General features: G+C 34.8%; 1 protein-coding gene across 2 annotated transcripts in view; it reads left to right on the top strand.

The window, feature by feature from the left end:
* Window positions 1-24,985, top strand: part of SNX4 (sorting nexin 4) — a 95,511-nt gene that overhangs the window by 18,399 nt on the left and 52,127 nt on the right. For both annotated transcript variants that reach the window (XM_081076651.1, XM_081076650.1), the window contains exons 6-8: window positions 6,453-6,508; window positions 11,363-11,435; window positions 21,126-21,187. In XM_081076651.1, the coding sequence (XP_080932777.1) occupies window positions 6,453-6,508; window positions 11,363-11,435; window positions 21,126-21,187 (191 nt within the window). The remainder of the gene's footprint in view (window positions 1-6,452; window positions 6,509-11,362; window positions 11,436-21,125; window positions 21,188-24,985) is intronic.

Here is a 24,985-nt window from a genome sequence, read left to right as displayed (position 1 = left end):
CTGTTCTTACCACTGCCATTTGGCAATGGTGTCCCCCCATAATTGCTTACTCTTTATCAGATATGAAAAACATTTCTGAAGAATTGAGCTTGAGTTTTCCAATCATAGTAAATAAACTAAATGATGAGCCATCAGTCATGTTTCTTCTTTCTACTGGGACATGCTGGCCAATTTTGAGTTGCACCAGAGTCATTTTGAATTAGCATTTGTTAGTGATATAGGCTTATTTAGTTTTTGTACAGCTTTTCAAGTTTAGTCATTAGAATTAGTATTAGGGAGTGAAATTGTTATCTAAAAATTGAAATGGTGGTAAAATGGCCACCCCTAACTCCACTCTGCTCTCGCTGTTGTCCCCAAAAGTAACACTGATTGTTGCACATTTTTGAAAGTCTTCATCTCTTGTGTAAATTGAATAATTAAAAAAATGTAAATTGATATAATACATTGATGCGTGATTCACATGATAATACAGTAACAAAAGTTCAATGGGTCTAGGTGAGAAGAACAAAATGTCTTTACAGTAATTATAAAAACACACCCCCTAGAGATTTATGAATTGCAATATTAGTTATTTGAAATTTAGCACAAAAAACAAACTAGGAAGAGAAAACATTTTTCTGCACAGAAAATATGATCAGGTATCTAATTCTGTCAACATGAAAAAATTAGAATTTTCTTAGCTGTACATAGTACTTTATGGTGCTCAGAGAGAATACTAGAATTTTAGTTTCGAGATGGATTTGAAATAACTCTAAACTTTAAAAAATTGTATTTTGATAGGGTTTTCTGAGAACTACTCTAAGATGTTAGGAGCTAAAATAAGGAAAAGAGGAAACTAAAATATAATTGTTTTGGTGATGTCTCTTTATATAATGGAAAATTTTAAACTTTTTAGTCATTGATTTATTTAGTCATTAGTTTATTAACTAGTTATCAGTTGTTTGTCCTTGAACCCAATTTTTGGTCATGATTTTGGTAACCTTGAGAAAATTCTTGAATTTCTCCATCCATATAGACTATGCTGTTTACAGAATGCTTTGAATCTTGTGTGTAGGTTTAAGTGTTCATATATAATATATCATATCTGGGTAGCCTTATGGTAAAATCTTGGTTTTATTTTATAAAGTCTTTGAAAAGTAATAATACTTAATATACAATATAAATAATTTGAAAAGTCATGGACCAGAAATAAAATGTATGGAGAGAATTTGGAAATCTATGTGTCTTGCTGTATTCCTTATTTTATTGTGTCTGTTTCTTGTTTTAAGTCCTTTCCATTAAGGAAATGAGATCTTTTTGGACCTTCAAACACATATGTACATGCATTCATACTATACAAACATATGAATATGATGTTGCATATATGTATATGTATACATATACATTTACATATATATAGTTACCTTTCATTTATCTGGAGGTCATGTTTGGCAGTTACAACTAACCTGACCACAGTTGAAAGTTGGGATTTAAGCAAAATTGACTTCTGAGATGTCCAGATGAATATAGTAAGTCTTACTACTATACTTACAGAAATACTTTGGTCCTTTAATGGTAGAACCCACTTAATTTTATTATAGTAATTCAAACAGACTTGGCTAATTTCTAGGTTACAACATATTAGAAGAAATATTAAAAGGTCTAAAAGTCAGTAATACTATTGGAGACAGGCACACTGTGACCATAGTGAAAATTGACAGCTGAGCCTGATAGCAAGAAGTGATAACAGTGATATGAGAATCAAACCCTGCAGTATTGGGGCCAAAGCCCCATGTACCTGGGTAGCTCCTAGAGCTTTACTACAATCACAGATGGTTCAGTATTAGTTGTTTATAGTGGCTACCTGGAGGCCTCAGGAAGAAAAGATTGAATTATGCTTGCTGTGTATTCGTAATTCAGTGATGCTTTCTTCCTTTTACTTTAGCATGCAGCTAGTTATTTTTTTTTTTTAAATTCACTTTTTCTTCAAGTGGGACCAGCCAGCTTTGTGCATCTAAGTTTGTTGGGATTGTTTGTTCAAAATACTGAATCCTAGAGTTCATCCCAGACATATTGATTCTCACTCCCCTAAAATTTGACAACCATTGCTGCAAGGTGATAGGTAAGAGTAGTTTTTAGGAAGATAATTTTAGAAAGAGTGCCAACAATGGTAAAAAAAAAAAAAAAGAAAAGAAAAAGTTTTTTAGAATCTAAAGGAGTATCTTATCTGACTATTATTAGCATTATACTTGTGTGTTTATTGTGTGCTAAGCATTGTACTGTAATATACTGTGGGTTTTTCCCCCCACTAAGTATTACCTCAGTACCTTTGAGGTTAGTTCAGTATTATTCCGATATTTTAGATGAGGAACTCTAGAAATTGACTTATCCAAGATCACATAGTTATAAGAGATGGAGTCTGAATCCAAGTCTAGGCCTAAATCAAAGCCCTCCTTAATTACCATCCCATATTACCTCTGTTTTCACCTATTAGGTATGTAATTAATATATATAAAAATGGTTGGTAAATGAAGTGTTGGAAACTATATTTCAGTGAAAATGAGATGATTCTGAATCAGACCAAATATTTATAATTTTACAAGAATATTTGACCTTGGCTATTGGATTGTCATCCTCACATTAAAATGAAATGTCAGGTTACTTTAATTTTCCTTTTTTCAGACATGTTTAATTTAATCTCTAGTTTGGGCCTACCAGATTAATGTTTTCTTAAATCTTAGAGTAATTATTTATTATACCCAGCAAAATAATTATAAAAATTTAGTTTCTTTTTATCTGTGCTCTATTTAACATAAGTATGAACAACAAATCTTTTCATCACTGCTGTATATTGGCATTCTTTTTTCTTAAATATTTATATAATACTCATTAATCAATTTAGTGAAAGGAGAACAGAGTTTATCTCTAGCGTAATGAACATATAACATAAACTAATGAGTTCAAAGTAATCATTTTACCTTGGTTAACTCAATAAATTACTTACATGAAAAGAAATGTTGTTCATATGCCTAAACCTGAAATGAATTTAGGCTGACTCAGAAGAATCCAGAACCCTGTCTGTTGCTTGGAGCAGAGACTGCCAGAACGAAGATCTAGGCCCGTAGGATCTCTCTTAATCTGTGTACTGCACAGGAACTCCAAGAGAGCTGATGTGGAGATTCCAAATGCTGGGTGCCCACAGTGTCAGGTACATTAGGTGCTGTGGATACACTAGTGAATGATCTGGAAACATTCAGAAGCTCCATGTTCTTATGGCATATGTATTTTAGTAGTTGGAGACAAATTAAATTTAAATAAGATACTTTTAAGTAGTTGTAAATGATATTAAGGAAATAAATCATCATTGTGTAACAATGTGACAGCAGAGATTTTTTCCCAGGCATTATTTTGAGATAGGTGACAAAATGGAGATACTTTTGAGAGTAAAAAGAGGCATTGTAAAAATTAGACTAGGATAGCAGGCGTAAACCAGGACTGTCCTGGGCAAGCTGGGTCATGTGGTTGAAGAGGTAACATTTGAGCTGAGACCTGAGTAATAAGAAACCCGAGATGGAGTCAACCTATGGGTCCTGTGTTAGAGAGAGGCCAACTTGGGTGGTGGTTTCCTAGGCGAGGTTTGGAGGAAGGTAAGAATCAGGAAATGAAATAAAGGAAAGATAAGGTCCAGGACAAGGAAAGGAAAGTACGTAATAGGAATTGGAAAGGGAGAGGGAGGTGGGTTTTAAAGGAGAACATGGGAAAGGTGGTAATTTGGAGCTATATAGAAGAGTCAGGGTTATTTTCCATTCAGCTGATACTTACGAGGTGTGATCTAAAAATACGGTGAATGTTTTTAAAAATTTACTACAATAAAAGACACAGTGCCAGTAATCCCCCTCCGAATACTCACCCTCACTTCGAACACACTTATCCCATGGTTCTTGTCCCTTTCTGAAGCAGTTCTGGAAATCTTCTTTCGCGAGTCTTTATAGTTGCGCTGTGTGGTTGCCTTGATGTCCTGAATCATTTTGACTTTGCGGAAGAGCCAGAAGTTGTACAGTGCCATATCTGGTGAATAAGGTGGATGAGGACACACTGTAGTGTTTTTATTTGACAGAAATTGCCATACCAGAAGCAGAGTGTGACACGGAGCCTTGTCATGATGGAGGATGATTTGTGGCACACTTTAAAACATACCTTCTCTCAGCCACCACACCTTCTCTCAACCGCAGCTCTCACCCGACTGACTGCACCGAACAAGTTGAAACTTGTCACACACTGTTACTAAGGTTCAATACGCTGCTTCCTGTATTGAAGATCCCTGCCTTTCCGTTGGATGGCACTCGGCAGCAGCATTCACTGTATTTTGTGATGACACCTTGTATTGCATGTCTCTGTTGTGCCAGGCACTGTGAGACATTGGGATACAGCAACGAACAAAGTAGAAAGCAGAGTCAAGTATTGCCATGGCAGCCTTTGTGCAAGTCCAGGGAGCACCGCTCACAGTGTGTTTACGCGTAACTCTTACAGTCTAGTGGACAGCTAAGAAACAGTTAAGATGATTTCAGATATTGGTATGTTAAAGGAAATAAAACAGGGTGGTATGAAACAAGGATGTAGGGCTTTTTAATTCTATTTTTAAAATTAATTTATTTCTAATTATAGTTGATATGCAATATTATATTAGTTTCAGGTATACAACATAGTGACTCAAAATGTATACACCTTACAAAGTGATTACCACAGTAAGTCTAGTATCTGCCACTGTACAAAGTTAGGATATTTTTGACTCTATTCCTATGCTATCCATTACATCCCCACGACTTATTTTATATCTAGAAGTTTGTGCTTCTGGGAGGGCTTCTTTAGATATTTAATGGGGAATCTGATAAGATCAATGATAACCTGTCAGATTTAGAACAGTCAAGGTAGTTTTTTAGAGATCTAGCTTTGGGGAGAAGTTTCTGGTTTGGTGACATTTTAGGCAACTTCTTTTTATGGGATCTTGTGAAATAATGAAGCAGATTGAGGTGGGTGTTGTGATGGACCTGATGGAATGTTTGGTAAGCGAAGGGTAGGATAGTTTACATTTTATATGACTTCTAAATTGATACATTGGTGATATTAAAAGTGAAAAATAAATTGGTGGTGTTAAAAATATGAAATTGAAGAAAAGGTACAAATGAAAATTTTCTTTTTTTACTGATGGTTTTTATGTAATTTCATCCTCATTTAAAGAATCATATTTGCATGTGACTATAAAGTCCTTAACACTTTACTTAGTGATATTACTTAAAGGACGTTAGGAAGTAACATATGACTTAAATTTATAGGTGCTTTTATTTGTAAGGACTTTTTCCATTATTAGCTCATTTGCACTTGAGATGTAAATAAGGCCAAGAATTGGTGAAAAAACTGATTTTAGAAATAAGAGAATACACTGAAATCAGTGACAAATTAAGATTCTTTAGATAATCTAGATGCTTCTGAATTTCTTTTGGTCTGAAGTTCTAGGAGGCTGAGTTTATGGACTAGCATATTTGTTGCATTTTTAAATTTTCTTAGCCAAGTAATGTGGGGAGCCCTAGTATTTTTGCTCTGTTTTGTCTGCTTTATTATTTTGGGAATATTTGTAATTGTGGATTAGAAGTTGGAATAATATAAAATTTTCAGTGACTAAACCACATTATGAAATCGATTCTTGATTGAGCTACCTGTTACTGAATGCTGTAGTTTCTGTGCTTGGTCAGAAAAGGAATTTGGTGTTTTTTTTGTTTTTGTTTTGTTTTTTATGAGAACTTAGGATAGATTTGGATATATTAACTATAAATTTATACATTGAAATTATTATTTAGTGTTGATCCTTCTGTTTCTCCTTTGACATCAGTTATCTAGAAATATGAAAAGATGATTAAAAAGTTGTGTTGTCTTGTAACACTTTCTGCCAGCTAGAAAGAACTTGGGTGTTATCTATCTTGTTTTACTTTAATACAATATTACTTCAGGCGTTTCCACATTTTCTAAAATACTGATCATGAAAATGAGAAAAGCCAATGTACATTTGGTTTGGATTCCATCTGAGAACTACCTTCAGTAATACACAAGCTTCAAAGCAGTACTTTTATTTAGTTTATCGATTATTGCTTTTCTTGATTTAGAGAAAAATTAAACTTTTTTCACAGGATCTAGTCTGAGTTACAATAATGCAGAGCTATGTGCCTATTAGCATGTTGGTGTTTACAGTTGTTTTACTTTGATATCATTGAATGCCATGTATTCAGTTTAATTTGTAACATTTTTGTAGTGGTTTCAAAAATAACTACTAAGTTGTTTTTTTAGGAATGTTGAATGTGTTTGACACAAATGATGTGAAGAAAACTGTACTTGAGCATCTTAATTCTAAAAAGAAAATAAAACTGTTTGGATTTACCCTGAAATATAATTGTATTAAGTGAATAAATTATTTTTTCCAGGCAGACTCCAGGTTAAAAGCGCTTAATGCAACATTCAGAGTGAAAAACCCAGACAAGTAAGGTTTTGTTTTAATAACAGTTACAATGTTGTTTTGAATGGTGCCTATAAATCGATTTAATTTTTCATTTCTGAATGTATGCACTTTATTTGCTAAATATTTTAAATAGTAATTCACATTTAGTGAAATCCTTATATAGTGTCAAACTGATTTTGAAATTTGATGACTTTATTGGGGTGAGGGTTTTAAGTGTCTGAAGTTTTAGAAAGTTAAACCACTGCTTTTTTCCTAGAAGGATTTATTAAATGTTGTTGAAGATATAAGAAAAATGAGAAAAACAATTTGAATTTCACATAAAATAGCTTTTCTTGTATGAATTTGCTTGTCAAAAATGTACAAAGCTCAAGATAAGATTATATATTTTAATAAACTTTCTACTTTGCTTACCAAGGAAACTTGATAAATGTATACTAGTATAATCCTGACAGAGATATATTTATATGACAATTATTTGACATCATTAACATCAGTTTGGTGTTTGTGAGAGCATTTCTAATTTAAAGGAAACTAGTATATTCAGAAATAACTTTTCTTAAGATGGGATTTAGGTATTTCTTAAGATTTTGGTTTCTCTCATTCTCAGAAAGTGGTGGATAATTCAGGCTCTTCATTATATGGACCTTTACCTGGCATGTGGTTCATCTGAGTTTTTCATAGAAGTGTACTTGGGCAGATGAGGCTTTTCCATTTTTGGAGACTAAGTTTATGAGGTCTGTTAGAATTTCTCTAGTTAGGTCTTCAGCCTTAATTTCTAAGTACTTAGCAGACAAAGGCCAAGTTTGCATATTCTGATAGCCTATTGTGCCTGACTTTATAAACTGTAATACGTTAATATAATGCCTCTGGTTTTTTAATATACATTTTGAGTATAAAATAATAAATATTTTAAAGTTTTGTTAATTAGGAAATTGTGATGGTAACCATTGAGGTGTTTTTGTTGTTGTTGTTGTTTTAATGGACTTTATTTCTTAGTTTTAGGTTCACAGCAAAATCAGCAGAAAGTACAGACTCCCATGTGCCCTCTGCCCCTACACGTGAACAGCCACCACATACGCACGCACAGCCTCTCCCACTCCATCAGCACCCTCACCAGAGAGTACGTTTGTTAAAATTGAGGAACCTACATTGATGGACACATCATTATCACCCAAAGTCCATAGTTGACATTAGGGTTCACTCTTGGTGGTGTACATTATATGGGTTTTGACAAATGTATAATGACATGTGTGCATCATTATAGTATCATACAAAGCATTTTCAGTGCCCTAAAAATCCTCTTCGCACTGCCTGTTTATCCCTCCCTGCCAGTTAGTCCTGCAACTACTGATCTGTTTACTGTCTCCATGGTTTTACCTTTTCCAGAAAGTCCTATCATACAGTATGTAGTCTTTTCAGATTGGCTTCTTTCACTTTGTGATATGCATTTAAGGTTCCACTAGGTTTTTTTTTAAGGGTTATAATGACATCCATGATATCTAAACGATGTTCTCTAGGTTAAGAACTAAAATTATGTTACCCTCCAAAAATAGCTTTGGAAGACCTTATAAGTAAAGTTTATCACATTGATGGATGTACTACTTGCATTTGAGGAGCATGTAGCTGAGACCTTTTAAATTAACATTTTAATATATATATTATTATTAAATTAATTTAATAATTAATATATCAGTATTTTGTCAGTTGAATGTTTGTCTTCCCTTTGCTGGTTCTCAAGAACCAGGTTCTTGTGATTGCTAAATTTTATTTAATATTCATGTTACATATAGTTATGCGCCACATAACAACATTTTAGTCAAAAATGCACCGCATATACGATAGCAGTCCCATAAGCTTATAATGGAGCTGAAAAATTCCTATATCCCAGTGATAACTGTAGCCGTCATAAATGCCGTAAGGCATGACGGACATGTCTGTGGTGACGCTGCTGTAACCAAACCGACTGCGCTGCCAGTCGTATGAAAGTACAGCCGTACAATTATGTGCAGGACATAATACTTGGTAATAAACACCTGTGTTACCGGTATACGTATTTACGTTACTACACTGCTTGTTATTTTAGACTGTACTCTTTCTACATATTAAAAAAAAGTTTGCTGTAAAAGAACGTTCCGTGTTACGTTGGCAGCGGCCTCATACACCTCGTGTTTACTCCATCTGTTGATTGCATTATTTTCTCTTGTGCTTGATTTAATCTTGTATTTTATATAGTGACATGCTGTACAGGCTTGTAGCCTAGGTGCAATAGGCTATGCCATTGAGGTTTGGGTAGATTCACACAACGATAAGATCACCTAGCACCTTTCTCAGGACTTACCCCGTTGTTAAATGGCGCATGACTATATGAAATTTTAAATGTGATATGACCAATAATATAACCAAAGCAGTTTTTTGCTTCTAAGTTCTTGTTAAAATGTATAATGTGTAATTAGTAATAGAATTTGTCTGAAGTACTAGATAAGAGAATTGCCTACATCATTGTTATAACAGATTCTTTTTCTAAAAATGTTCATTCAATTTATTTAAATTTTTTTTAAGGAGGGTGCAGCTCACAGTGGCCCATGAGGGGACCGAACCTGCAACCTTGGTGTTGTTAGCACCATGCTCTAACCAACTGAGCTAACCAGCTACCCCCCTAACAGATCCTTAATGTACAGAATCTCTTCTAGGTCTAGCTGGCCCAATAGATTAGTTATTATTCATGCCATTACTAAAATAGTTTACATCACTAAAATGCTTTTATTCCATTCTTTCTTAAACTCTAGAAAACCAGAAAGATTGTTTCAGAGGGATTGCCAAAGTGATACTTGCTTTATGCATGTTTATCTTTATTAAAAATAGACTGTTAAGAGCAATGAGGAGAGGACCTTGAGTCTTCTACTTTTATGTGGCAATATTTAGACAATATTTGGACAATATTTAGGAGAGTGTTCTGTAGAACATGTAGGATGAAAGAGAGGGGAAGGAAATACGACGGCACCCAGGTTTACTTCTTTAAAGTGGGGACAGAGGGGAGAAAGATTTGGGGAGATAGAAGAGGATAAGTTGAGCTTTGCATTTGAGCACATACAAATGTCTGCTAGTCAGTTGGCTTTATAGATCTGGAGTTTAGGAGAGAGAGTTGGAGCTGGAGGTAGAAATCTGGAATTCAGCAGCATATCAATCATAATTCTGAAGCTTTGTGAGTGGTAAGTCAGGGTGTGTAGATTGAAAGATTGATTTTAAGACAACTGAGGACCTAGGACTGAACCCTAAAGAAGCCAACACTTTTAGAGCGTTTTCCAAAGTGTCATCTGAGAATTACCAGCATCTGAATCCTGTGGGTGAGCTTGTTATAAATTCAGATTCCTGAGTCCCATGGGACCTCTGTGTGCTCACTGAGAAACTCTCAGTAGTGTTTTTAACAAACACTTCAGGAGTTCTTTGCACTCAAAGTTGGGGTGTAAGAGATGATTGAAGGAAGTGAGTATTGCAGAAGAGACGTTAGAAGTTACCAGAGAATAAAAGGAAGATCGTAAGAAAATGACACCGATGTCAAGGGAACACATTTTTGAGGAGGGTGAGGTGAGCTGTTACATTGCTGGAAGGATCAAGTAAGATGAGGACTAAAGTATATTAGTGGATTTTAGCAACATGAAAATAGTGGGTGACTTTGTCAGGAATATTTCTCCACTACAGTGCTGGAGGCAAAACTAGATTCTAGTAGGCTGAGCAGTGAATGGGAAGGGAAGAAATGGTTATTGCTAGAGAGGTGAAAGTGTGGTTGTGAAAGGCATGGGTATTGAGAAGGTGTCAACAGTTGGGTGTGTTGTCGAAGGTGTGTGTGTGTGTGTGTGTGTGTGTGTGTGTTTTAATCTAGGAGAGACCTAAATTAATTGATATACTAATCAGAAGGAGCTTATAGAGAGAGGAAGTCAGAAAATAGGAATATGGAATGTAGCTGAGATAGAATCCAGTGTATTGGATGGGAAGAAGGATGCTACAGGGAGGGAGGAAATAATAGATGTACATACTGGGAAGTTTCTTAACTTGATGAAAAGAAGTGGGGGTGGAGGTAGTTCCTATCTGATGACTTCTGTTTAATCTTTGAAGCTAGGTTGGAGAATGACAGGTGGTGGTCTCAGAATTTTAGGTCTTAATGGAGAATGCCACCTATTAGATTAGGGAAACAGATTACTGAGCAGCATTAAGATTGAGGTTAGGGACCATGAGTAGGGCTGCACCATAAGATTCTTTTAGCACCATGAATTTTTTACGTTTGTTTTCAAGTAATTTTTCATACCAACAAATACTATCTCTCAGTCCCACAGTACAAATCATGAAGTATGACATCTTTACCTGGCGTTAAAAATATCAAAAGAAAGTATGGTTTTATTTTAGAATTTTTTGAATTTGTATAGGTGTGTAAATCTTCAAGGCCAGCATATAGTTAAATAGAATCAGTTTTATTCTCAGGAACTACAGTTGATCCTTGAACAACACAGGATTTAGGGACGCCGACACCCTCCCGCAGTTGAAAATCTGCATATTACTTTTGACTCCCCCAGAACTTAACTACTGATGGCCTACTGTTAACCAGAAGTTTTACCAGTAACATAAACAATCTATTAACACATATTTTGTATGTTATATGTATTATATACTGTATTCTTAAAGTAAGCTAGAAAAAAGAAAATGTTATTAAAATTATAAGGAAGAGAAAACACATTTCCAATATTTATTGAAAAAAAGCCACATTTAAGTGGACCTGCGCAGTTCAAACCTGTGTTGTTCAAAAGTCAACTGTACTGTTTTGTCTTTCAATTTCTGATGTGTTTTCATGTGAAAAATGATGTGTTATGTTTCCTGTTTCAGGAGATTTACTGAACTAAAGCACTACAGTGATGAACTACAGTCTGTCATCTCACATCTTCTTCGAGTCAGAGCTGTAAGTAGTCCACTAGAGATTCTTGATACACATTTGTACAAAGTGCTTCTCATTTAATTATGTTTTTAAGTAAAGGATGGTATTTATGATGAATAACTGATTTTAACATTAAAATTTGCTATATTATGCAAACTGCATTTTTTAAAAAGGTAAAATGTTTTCTGGCATAAACACCTTTCAGAATTTTAGCCTGTGTGCTCTGTAGTTTGTATATGGCTGTTTTGACATCTTGTCAAAAGGCCTACCATTTCAGTGTAAGTGGGATTTTAGATCTACGCATACATATAATAATATTCTGTTTTTTCAAGGTTTTTTTTTAAGATCTGTGAAATAATTTATATATGTTAGGCCATCTAGTGTCTGTGCTGTTAAATTCCAAGTAAATTTATTTGGGGTAATGGTCTGCGATGACAACAGACACTAGAAATCCAGGAATAATCATTGTAATTAGTTATATAGTTTGTAACAGACATGAAGAAAAATACTTTTCGGTAAATTAATGTACCTGGAAAATGTGTTGTCCACTCTGTAACCTAGAGGAAACTTAGAAACTTAGAAACTTAGAACTTGCCTTCAAGGCTTTGAAAGATGTTGGGTTACCAGGTCACATGTTATGCCGATTGGAATCTCCTTAAAATGAAATGTATTATCTGGATTTGTTTTAAGAAAAGAGTCTACTAGGTAAGCAGTGGAGAGTGGGGGAAGTTTTAGATGAAACTAAGTTGGCCATATAATAATTGTTGAAGATGAGTGTTGGGAAATGGAAGTATATCCTATTGTTCTCTACTTTTTGTATGTTTGAAGATTTCCATGATAAGTATAAAAAACATAGAATAAGCGGAAAAAATCCTTCTGAAAATCCTCATATTGGCCCAATTTCCCGTTTAACCATTCAGAGTACCATTGGACTCCTTAAATAAATTGTAAGATACTTTCTAGAAAAAGAAAAGGTACTCATGAGAATTATTAGACTAGAATCAAGAACTTTGTATTGGAAAGGACTGTAGATTAATGAGATAAAATTTCTAGGCTATTAGTTGTCTTTAAATTACCCAAACAAATTAGGCAACAGTTCTTGTGGAAAGTGGAGGTGGAGAACAGAGACACCCCAGAAGAATGGAAAGACAATTCATATTCTTTATCTTCTGTGCTAGAAAACTTGGAGAATCTACTTAAATTAGAGGTCTGGCTGATTATGAAAGCTGTAGCCTCTTTACAGGCCTTCAACCAAAGAGAAAGGGGGACTCTATCGAAAGTGTCATTTAGCAGGAAGTCATTAAACAGTCCTGGGAGCCTCGGGTAGGCAGAGAGTTATACTATTAAGCAGTCACGTGACTAACCCCATGTAGTGAAATGTTCTGTCTTTCATACCCATAAAAAACTAAAGGACAAAGAAAAACCCGCCAGAATCAGATTTATCAGAAATCTTGCATGAGTGGAATTCAAAAATGTTAACAGTTAAACACTCAGAAAATTCATGAAGCATATGGAATAAATTTAAGAGCGCTAAAGGAGAGAAATTATTGTCATTGTTACGAGACTGTCAGCAGATCATTTAGCCTGATAGAAGGTATGGATGATTGCTTTTATAAAACAAGTAAGAAAATTGTCACAGGCAAGATATGATAGTGATTATATCTGGTTTTCTGCTCAAAGTATGTTTTTAAATGTGGTTAATGTTTAATAATAACCTTTGAAGATTATAACAAAATTTAACTATGATGTTAAAGAAAAATTTTAAGAGTCTCCCACACAACTGTTTTTATATTCCTTTTTATTCTTTCCATACTATTCTTTTATCCTTCTAACTATTTTCAACCATGCTGAACTTTTTCTGCTCCAAGACTTTTATTTACTCTTTCTTGTGTCTGTGACAGTCTTCCCCCAGACCTCACACTTAGGATCCTCTCTTGGCCTATTCTCTCTTGTCATTCAATTCTTGGCTCAAATGCCTCCTCAGAGAAATCTTTCTGGGGCATCTAATAAGATGAAATTTTCTGTCATTTTCAGTCATTGCTGTTGTCTTTACAGCAACACTATCTGACATTGTATTCTGTACTCATTTGTTAATTATCTTCCCTGCTAATGTATGTGAGCCCGACAAGAACAGAAGCTTTGTTTTCTCACTGCTAAACTCCTAAAATAATGCCCGACTCATAGTAGGCACTCCATATTCATTAAATGAATGAATAAATGAATGTATATGCTGACAGTTTTATGTTTAAAAAGATCTGGAAAAGCAATAAGATAAATTGCTTCTTGAATTTAGTTGTAACTAACCTTGGAGAACAGGTAAATAATGTATATTTGACAAGAACCTTTAAAGAAAATGACCTTGTCATCAAAGTTTGTAATACACAAGTAAGAGAATTCTGAGTGTAGATATTTATCCTCAACTTTATGAAAACAGGCCTCGGAATCTTGATTGACATGAAGGATAGATTGAGCTCTTCAAAGGAAAGGCAGCACTTGACCTGTGAGTCACATTGAAATTCTGAGTGTATAAATGAGAGACATGCCAATGAAAAATACAGAATGCTTTCTGACTAGCTAAAATTCTAAAATTGGGAGAAAGGCTCTTTAGTCATGGATAGTAACAGAAACATAAAAATGGAAGGTCAAAACCCACCGCTAACAGAAGCCTGCAAACAATGCAGAAAGCACCGTAGGGAGGGCCTTTTTGTAACATTCAGAGCGTTAAGAGAAGAAGACTCAGACACTGAGACAGATGATGACTTGTTAACAGATGTGAAAATATAATTATTTGATTTTCTTTCCTGTCAAGGAGAATTCTTTTCAAGTAGAAAAGGCAAAACAAAAATTACAGATAAGGTTAAAGAGTTAAATATTTGAGACATTGAAACATAACAACCAGAAAGGGCAGATGGCCTTAGACTGAGAGGAGTTGGGTTTGGAACTTCTCTCTGCCATTTACCAGATCCTTCTGGCAAATCCAGTAGGTTTTATAAGTTTGTTTCCTTTGCTGGAAAAAGGGAATATCTGCCTGGCACATAGTAAGTATTGAATAAATATTTGTTGTATGAATGTGTGCTTTATTCATAGTTATGAGATCCAGATGAAATAATTTGTGTTTTGTAAACTAGAACAAAAGGAAAATAATACTGGTATCTGACATTTATTTACCACTGTATATCAGCCGTGGTGCTCAAGCATATTATATTATTCTTATGTAATTCCCACGGTAGCCTTTGAAGGTAGATACTGTTATTGTCCCCATTTTATAGATTAGAAAACAGAGGCAAATGAAGTTAAATAATTTGCCTAATATCACACTATAAATAGATGTGTGGAGCTAGAATTTAAACCTTTGTCTGACTACAGAGCTGATGCTCTTAACTACTTACAAAAGATATATTAACAAAGAATTTGAATTCAAGTAGATTGAGGGAGGAGAGAACTGATTTTCATTGAGCCGCCTTGCTTATTGCCAGGAAGTTTACAAATGTTATTTAATCCTAACAAAGTTACATAATAAACGTTTCTACTTCTAAGAGAAAGATATAATAATAAGGCTTGGAATGGTATAATATATTTTACAAATTCAATCCCTAAAGTAAGAAGGAGCTGGAATTTGAATTCACATTTGTCTGGCTCCATATCCCTTATTTCCTACTAATACCATGTTTCCCCGAAAATACGATCTACCCTGAAAATAAACCCCAGTTAAGATCGTCAACCAGACTGATGCATTTAGTGTTATGACGATGTTCCAGAAGAAGATGACATGACTGTATTTGAATAAATGTAGATTGTTGTACATGAAAAAATAAGACATCCCCTGAAAATACTCCCTAATGAGTCTTTTGGAGCAAAAATTAATATAAGAACCTGGCCTTATTTTCGGGGAAATACAGTATATATGTTACCCTTCTAGGAGAAAAACTTTAAAAGGGAGGGGGGGAATGTTTAGCTTTGTTAATACCCTAAAAATGCAAATTATAATTATCATGATACTATTTAACATTTAATTTGTACTTATTTATAAAGATGGTAAAGTAAATGTCTAGTGTTTGTGAAATACAGTGGTTGCCAAAAAATGTATACACATTTGAAGAAATGAAAACTGTATTAAAATTGTTATACTCAATATATACCAATTACAAAAGATGAATACAAGTCACGTTTGACTTCTGCAATTAAAAGAGGTGCTCAAAGTGGTTACCATCACCGTCCAGACACTTCTGATTATGGCGAAGTACTGCTTGAGCAACCTTGACCAAAGTATACATCCTTTTGGCACCCCTGGTATTTAGTGATGGTGGCAATATGAAGTATAACATACAGCTCCTTTGGAAACCATTTTGGCAGTAAGTTTCAAAAGTCTTAAATCTTATAATCATTGACTCCTTAGGAGATAATTTAAAATAAGAGAAAAGCTATGTATGTCCAGATTTTCAAAATAAGATCATCTACTAGAATAGCATAAAACTTTGTGCTTTTAGCAATATGGTACCGACATAAAAACAGACACGTAGATCAATGGAAGAGAATAGAGATCCCAGAAATAAACCCACACCTGTATTGTCATTTAATCTATGACAAAGAAGGCAAGAATATGCAGTGGGGTAAAGACAGTCTATTCAATAAATGACATTGGGAAAATTGGACAGATACATGCAAAAAAATGAAACCGGACCACTTTCTTATACCACATACAAGAATAAACTCAAAATGGATTAAAGACTTAAATGTAAGACCCAAAACCATAAAACTAGAAGACAACATAAGTAGTAAACTCTCTGACATTGCTCTTAGTAATATTTTTTTCTGTATATCTCCGTATCTCCTCGGCAAGGGAAACAAAAGAAAAAAATAAGCAAATGGGACTACATCAAACTAAAGTTTTTGCACAGCAAAGGACATCATCAACAAAATGAAAAGACAGCCTACTAAATGGGAAAAGATATTCATCAATGATATATCCAATAACGGGTTAATGTCCAAAATTTATAAAGAACTCCTGCAACTCAATACCAAAAAAAAAAAAAAATCCAAAAAAATCAACAAAAAAACGTAATTAAAAAGTGGGCAGAGGACCTTAATAGACATTTCTCCAAAGAGGACATACAGGTGAACAGTAGACATGAAAAGATGCTCAGTGTCACTAATCATCAGAGAAATGCAAGTTAAAGCCACAATGAGATACCACCTCACACTTGTCAGAATGGCTATCATCAAAAAATCAACAAACAAGTGTTGGCGAGGAGGATGTGGAAAAAAGGGAACCCTTATGCACCGTTGATGGGATTACAAATTGGTGCAGCCACGAAGGAAAACAGTATGGAGGTTCCTTAAAAAATAAAAAAACGGAACTACCTTATGACCCAACAATTCCACTTCTGGGTATTTATCCGAAGAAATCCAAGACACTAATTTGAAAAGATACATGCATCTCTATGTTTACTGCAGCACTATATATAATAACCAAGATATGGAAGCAACGTAAATGCCTATCAATAAATGATTGTATGAAGAAGTGATGCATACATACAATGGAATATTACTTGCCGTAAAAAAGTGAAATCTTATCATTTGTAACAGTATGGATGGACCTAGAGGATATTATGCTAAGTGAAATAAGTCAGACAAATATGATATGATTTCACTTATATGTGGAATCTGTAAAGAACAAAATAAATGAACAAAACAGATTGAGGGAGAACTGACTCATAGATACAGAGAACAAACTGGTGGTTGCCAGATGAGAGGGGAGTTGGGGGCTGGGTGGAAAAGATGAAGGGATTAATAAGTCTAGCTTGGCAGTTTCAGAATAGTCACAGGGAAGTAAAATACAGCGTAGGGAATATAGTCAACACTATTGTAATAACTATTTCTAGTGCCAGGTGAGTACTAGATTAATTGGGGGAAATCACTTCATGAATTATATAAATGTCTAATCACTATGCTGTACACCTGAAACTTACATAATATTGAATGTCAACTATAATTGGAAAAAAGAAACTTGTCTTTTTAAGTACTTAAGCACCTATCACCTTAGTGAGGATAGAGAAGATATTCTTGTAGATTCAAATGATTCAGAGCTGGAGAGGATGTCAGGATGAATCTGTCGAATTTCTTCTGCTGTCATAGAATCTCCTAGGTGTCAATTCTCCCGTCAATTGTCAGGTGATCAATTTTCAAAAAGACTTGTCAACAAACATGAAATTTAGTCTAGACTAAATCATTGAGTACAGCCTCTTTTTCCTGGCGCCAATATTCTTGATTACTAACGACCATTGAATTAATCTGGTTCAGGTTTTAGTAATTCATGTTTTATTTCTCTGTCATTTTTATCTTTCTTTTTCTCTAGAAATGATAATTTTTGGTATATAGTATATAGTTTTTCTTTGCTTCATCTTCTTTCTCACTGCCTTGATGACCTAGATACAAGTCACTCCATGTTTTAGTTGTTAGAACAGTTTGTTTCCATGAAGAGTTTATACCAGAAACATTGTTGGTCCAATAATAACTGCTGAATGTCTGATCTGTTGCCTAGTTCCTCATGGGGTTGCTCACCTATTTGGAGTATGAAAACTTTTGCCTCTTTTCCTTGTGCTTTATGGATCAAAATATATTACAGACCTCTAATTATTATGGTAGAAGCTCCTTCTGTATCAGCTGCCAGGAATGATATACTTTAAAGATATAAACTTTTAAGTACTTGGGATTCACAAACTTTTTTTTTGAACATTTATTTTGGATCTGCATTTTGTACTTTTGTTGCTTCCAGCTTTTGTTCTTATATGGCTATTTAACATGCTTTCTCCCTCTCTTCCATGCTTAATATCTTAAGTGGATGATAAAATGCTCAGCTTTCAGGAGGAGGTTTCTACTTTAAAAGTGCAAGGAAAGTTAGTGTTCTAGAATAGCATTTTCCATCTTTAAATTCTTTGGAGTGCCAGTCCTGTAAAATGCAAACCATATCTCTCTCTTGAACAGTCATAATTGATATATGATGGGTTAAAGATCTGTCTTGCAGAAAAGAAACCTGTTAAACTTCATTATCTCAGTGTTTCCCAAACTTGCCTGATGAGAGAACCACTTTAAAAAACCACCTTTGACACTCTATTGGACTCTCAAAAAATAATTGTGAAATAACATCCTATAGAAATTTGTTTAGAGGTCTGGGACAACTCTGAAAAGTTTCAAGCAGAATAATGACCATGAGCTTTGTCCCGAAAGTTGAGTCTAGTGCAGGGCATGGCAAGCTTTCTGAAGGCCAGATAGTAAATATTCTCAGCTTCTTGGGCCATATGATCCCTGTGGAATCTATTCAGCTGTGCCATGAAAGCAGCCATAGACAATGCTAACATGAGTGGGTTCCAAAAAAGACTTTAAAGAAACAAGCTGCAAACCTGTAGTGTGCCACCCCATAGTTTAGCAGGTATGTGTTTCTCCAGAGCAGGCCAAGGAGAGATGAAAAACATTTTATGATATTCTTAGGCCTGCTCCACAAATTATTACAATGGTGGTTTGTTCACTTTAAATTGAAGTATTGAAAGGGTTAAGATTTGTTATGTGGTTATGGCCTAATTCCTAAAATTACTCATGTTTGAGTAAGGAATTAGGGAGGTAATTTATACTCAGGGTTTACATTTAGAAACTATATACCAGGATTTTTTTATTTTATTTTATTTTTTGGGGTTTTATGTGGCATTAACTTTTGGTCTTCCAGTTCATGGCCATAACACTTTGGGGGAAAGTGAAGCAGATTACTACATGTGTTTTGTCTTTTTAAAAATTTGTGTGAATCGCTAGGCAGTACATATTTCACCTCAGTGATCTAAATTATAATTGTTACTAAAAATCGAATGTGTTTGTTGGTTAGAAGGAGTTATCTTGATGAAGTAGTGTAGAAGTATGTTGCGTATGTTAAACATTTATAAAACTATCAATAAAATTGAAAACATCTGTATTCTTTCCCCTGGTAAATTCGACTTTGAGGATATTATCATAAGGAAACAATCTGAAATTTGGAAGAAGCCTTACTCTCAGAGATGCTCTTTACATTATTTATAATACTGAAGAAAATTAGGGATAAGTATATACCCAACAAGGAATGTTTACATATTCTGTACACTATTAGGTGGAATTTTATGCAACCACCCTATTTTGCCGTGTATCATTATACTCCCGTGTATAATGCGCACCCATGTTTTTGGCCCAAACTTTCAGGGGGAAAAAAAAATCTTTTGTTTTAATTTAAATTTTTAGTTGTTTACATTTAGGTACTTGTTTTTTATGTTATAAAGGAATTTTAGCAGTTATTTTTTAACATAATTTTGGTATGGAAATTTTATGTAACAAATAATTGCGAAACACAGGAATACAAGGTACAAGAAATTTTATGTACCGGTAACAAATTTACAATATTTACACATCATAGAAGGCCAAGAACTCTTTGCCGTTGCAAGTTCGTCATAAGTTCAACAAAACCGATTACAATATTCCAGGGTATTATTTTGCAATATGGATATCGTTATTGATTTCTAGAGTTACGCTTTTAAGTCATAAGCATAAATAAAAAAATTAAAAACATTTATATAGATAAGGAATTAATGTCACCCATGTGTAGTCGCACAACAGCCTAGCCAACTGTCCCCCCCGTGTCTTTCCTTAAGGAAAGAAGAGTCTGTGAGATTGTGCCTTTCTGGGACTCCGTTCCATCCTTGTGTTTATACCTTATGTCTCTCTGTCTGGTCCCCAAAAGATGGTTTGCAGCCAAAGACGGGTAAGATATCTCACGAGAGATACAACCTAAGCCAGGTGGAACCGAGTGGGGACCCCCAATGAGCTGCCTTAGGCAAATACGGGAAGGGGCCTTGCCTCCCCTTCCCCCTGCTTGGGAAAGTCTGTTGCCGGCTCTGGCGTTTCCCTTGCAGCTGTTTGTTAGAGAAATAATGAGGAGAACAAAGATCAGTTATCTCTACGGAGCTGTTACTATATGAGAGACTTGACATTGAGAAGATACATACCTTAGGTAAGGTATCATGGGACCTTGTGTTTTGGCTGTTTGAAGGTTAAAATAATTGGCTTGGGATATTTCTATAACGTGATAAGTGAGTCTCACAGACCGTGCCAAAAACACTGCTACTCCCTTGTATACTTATCAATAAAAGCCTCCAATCGGCTTTATTCGGGCCTCCAGTCCTCTGAGACTGAGAGACCCCTGGCCTTCTGAGAGATTTAACTGCATTAAGTCTCTGTTTGTTTCTTTCTTAAAAACTTAACCCACACCGCCCCTTCTCGCACCCTCACTGCCCTTGTTGCGCCGGATGCGACACCCATGTATAATGTGCATCCTTATTTTTCCTTCACAAATTTGGGCCAAAAAGTGCGCATTATACATGGCAAAATACGGCATTTGAACTGTTAACTTGCTGGGTAAAATTATTAACCTGCTGGATAAAAATATTATCACTCTTGATATAGGAAACTTAAAGACAATAATTAAAACCTGTTTATAGAAAGAAGTATGAAAGTGCATAAATATGATGACACTATTTTTTTCCCCTCATGATAAGACTTTAGGAGATTTAAGTTTTTTCCATATTTTCCAAGTTTATTGTTCTAAGCGTGTTTTTTTTTTTAATGAGGATGAAATCTTTTTTTAAAAAGTAATCTCTATATAACTAATCTAATAACAATGTCTTTAAATATTTATTCCAGAGAGTAGCAGATCGACTCTATGGTGTATATAAAGTGCATGGGAATTATGGGCGAGTTTTCAGGTAAGCATTATATAAACTTTTAAAATAAACAATTAGCTCTAATTAGCTTTTTGCCTAAGAACTATTATTCTTGGAAATTTGTGACTCTGGAAAAGTAGATTATTTTAAAAAATCATGTCTTATAATAGTTTTCAAACTTTTTGTTTTAAAGCCTTTCTTAAAAAAAAAAAAAAATAGTGAGGAAGTCCTATATACCAGGGGTGTTGGGATGCCAAAAAAATGTATACCCATTTTAAGAGCTGTTACCTATGTATTACTTTTCAAAGTTGAATTGAATTATGGTAGCAATGTGTAGTATGACATTCACTCAAAAGATGGCGTTAATCAAATGAATGCTAGTGTCACCATGTGACAGGCAAGACAGTGAGAGAAAATGGCGGAAACACCGTTGTCGTTTGAAGAGCGCAAGACGATTTTGAAGTGGTATTTGAAATTCGAGAACTTTGTGGAAGTACAACAATGGAGGCGTGAGTATGCAACAGAACTTCCAACACGCCTAACAATTGCACGCGTTCATGATAACTTGGAGACGCATGATACTGTGTGAAGAAATTGCAATGGCATGTGCAGTGATACAAGTAGATACTTTGGTCACCATTGCTCAAGTGGTACTTCACCATAATCAGAAATGTCTGGTGGGTTACTGATGGTAACCACTCTGAGCACCTCTTATAATTGCAGAAGTCAAACACGACTTGTATTCATCTTTTGTTACTGGTATATATTGAGTATTACATTTAAATACAGTTTTTCCTTTCTTAAAATGTGTATACATTTTTTTGGCACCCTCTGTATTGATCGGATAAAAGTGAAACAAACTGCTCTGAAGCAGTGAGTGGTACTTTTTACTTTCTTGGCATAATGCCCGAGAAGATTTAATTGGAAATCACTGTCTTATACAAATAGTGATTTTTCTTTTTTTGTGTCTGTGTAATTTTTTAAGACTTTTGCAAGGTGGGTTTTTCAGGCTTGGGGTAATTTTAGTATAAATTAGAATATATACTTGCATATTTTGGTTGTTTGTGAACCTTTTGTAAATTTTTGTGTGTTCATTATTTTGGTTGTGGCATTTTAGAAGTTACCCAAATCTTTATTTAAAAAATCTCCTTACTAACGTTCCATTATAAGTCCTTCTGATTGAATTAATTTAAAAATGACTCATTTTACATTTTTGGGTAGGTAATACATTCATATGGCATAAAATTCAATAGGAACAGAAGCTTATACAATGAAAAGTCTGCTTTCTCCTATCTGCCACCCCCAGGTCTCTTCCTCTAGCACACCTAATATCAGTTTTTCAGTATCTTGTGTATCCTTCTAGTAAAATGTAGCATTATAAATGTATAATATATGAACATACAAAACCAATGCATTTTTTCTGTTTTTTTAAGATGAAAAGGGAGCATGTTGCATACATTGCTATGTTTACTTGGTTTACTTTGCTTTTTTCACTTAAAAACTCATCTCCAAGATATAGTTTATCAGTAAATAACTGTATTGGGCTTTATTGAACATATTATCATAATTTATTAAACTAATTTCTTCTTGATAATTGTTTCCGATCTTATGCTATTGTAGTCAGTGCTGCAATAAATATTCTTGTTCATGTTTTTTCACGTGTATAAGTATGGAGGATAAAATTCTACAAGTGGGTCTAAGGATAATTGCATTTGTAGTTTTGGTAGATACTGCCAAATTGTCTTATATAAAGGTGTTCAACTCTACCAGCAAAGCATTAGTATCTGTTTCCTCACATCCTCACCTAAACAAATGTTAGCAAACTTTTGTGTTTACCAGACTGATAGTGCAAAATGGTATCTTACTGTAGTTATAATTTGCATTCCTCTTAATTATGAATGAAGTCAAACTTTTTTCCTTAATGACTAGCAGCCATTTTTTTTCCCTATTTCATAAGTTGTCTGTGTATATCTTTTGTCTTTTTTTCCTAATGAGGTGGTAGTCTGATTTCTTAGTTGATTTGCAGGAGTTCTTTATCCTTTTAGGAAAATTAGGCTGTAGGGCAGAAAAGCTTTTCTTTCCTTTTAGGTTCTTTGGCTGGTCTAATAATTACATTGGCATAAGAGATTAACAGGAGGAAAAAATTGATTTCTTGCTTAAAGGGAGCCCCAAAGATAGGAGACTCAAGGGCAAGTGGGGCATTTAAAGCTTGTCTGCCATCCTGAGCTAAGGAATGGGACAGGAGCCTGGGACTTCAAAGGGGAGGGCGGTGGTAATTCACAGGACAAGGACAAGAGCAGTTTGATTGATATAATATCTTTCAAGGGATTCCAGAAAAATACACAAGCAAATTTTTTTTTAAAAAGTCATGTGTACCTGATCAGGGATACACAAAACTCGAGTACCTCAGAGTTCAAAGACACAGGAAATACTTTGTGTAATGGTTCTATATTTTTTGGTTATATACATGGTGAGTGGAAGTAAAGAGTTCTTTTGAATAAGAATACCAAAAAAGCAGAAGTGTTGTAGGTTGGGATTAGAACAGTATTGGCGGTTAATTCTAAGCTCTCTCTGGTCAGCTGCTTGAATAAACCATATTAGATCTCTGAGCCTGATTTTAAGTATTTGTTAAACAAAAACCTTCACAGAGGCAAGGTTTTCTGAAAGAAAGGTTTTATTGAGGCATACACTAGCCATAAAAAGGATCAGGCCCCGGGGCACGCAGACTAGCCACCAGTAGCGGGGCTAGGTGAGAAGAGCCGCTGTCCTGGAGCTGACAGGACTCTTTTATACATTAAGTCTGGGGAAGAAAATTTACACTGGCCGTAGGTAAAGGGGGTGGGAGAAGGTGAAGTGGGGCTAGTCCGGGATAGGTGCATAGTGTGTAAGGAAGAACTGTTCGCTCTTGTGGATTAGTTGTGGGTTACAGTCTAGAAAGTTCATGTGTAAGCAAAAGGAAATAGCCACCTGGAAGTTAATTCAAAGTGTCAACATACGTTCAGGAATGTAAGCAGTCTTTTGTTGGTTTTGGCCTGCAATTGTTAACTGATTGGTCTCTCTTGTCTCTTCCTTCCACCTTCCAGCCTGCTGTAATTTAATACAGGCTATCTCAGAATTGTTTTTCTTGTCATTATTCAATTGTGGGGTTAAGTGAGGGAAGTGATTTCCAAACCCTTTCTTAGCATAGAACTTTGTTTAAATGAAATTTTATACAGAAGTATAAACAAAACCTACTACCACAGACCTGCGTGGGGCTGGAGACTTTCCCTCTTGTGCCTCTGTCCCTGATGAACACCAGATTGGGTGACTAAATTTAGCTCTAAATCTGTGTTTTTGTTGTAATAATATTTTTCAGTCCTGTCCAAAATCTTGCCGCTTGGGCATTCTTGGAATCTTTTCCTTTCTTTAATAGAATTGTAAAATACTAGAGCAGGAGGGACCTTGGTGGTTTTGTAGTTCATAGTTCTTAATCCAAGAGGCAAGGATGGACTTTGAGTCTGAAGTCTCTGAAATTATATGCAAAATTTTGTTTGTGATTTTTGCTCCCTTAGGGAAAAGGTCCATAGTCTTTTATCAAATGCTATTAAGATCCATTCAGATTAGCTGTGGGAATAATTTCAGAAGCCATTTGCATACAGGATAATAGCCAATAAAGCATATTTCTTACCAAGCCAAATAAAGAAATAACAAACTTTAAACAAATGACAGATTAATCATACTATAGTTCTAGGCAAGGAGAGATGAAGGAATAAAGACCAAATTTAATATGAGGTATACCTTTTTATATGAGTGGTTACCAACCAAGAGCTGATTTCTAGCTGCCATCACAAAATTAAAAGT

This window comes from Rhinolophus hipposideros, assembly GCF_964194185.1.
Source record: "Rhinolophus hipposideros genome assembly, chromosome: 2".
NCBI classification, from domain to species: domain Eukaryota; kingdom Metazoa; phylum Chordata; class Mammalia; order Chiroptera; family Rhinolophidae; genus Rhinolophus; species Rhinolophus hipposideros.
Note: the sequence above shows the minus strand (reverse complement) of the source record. Positions and strands in the feature narration are given on the sequence as shown.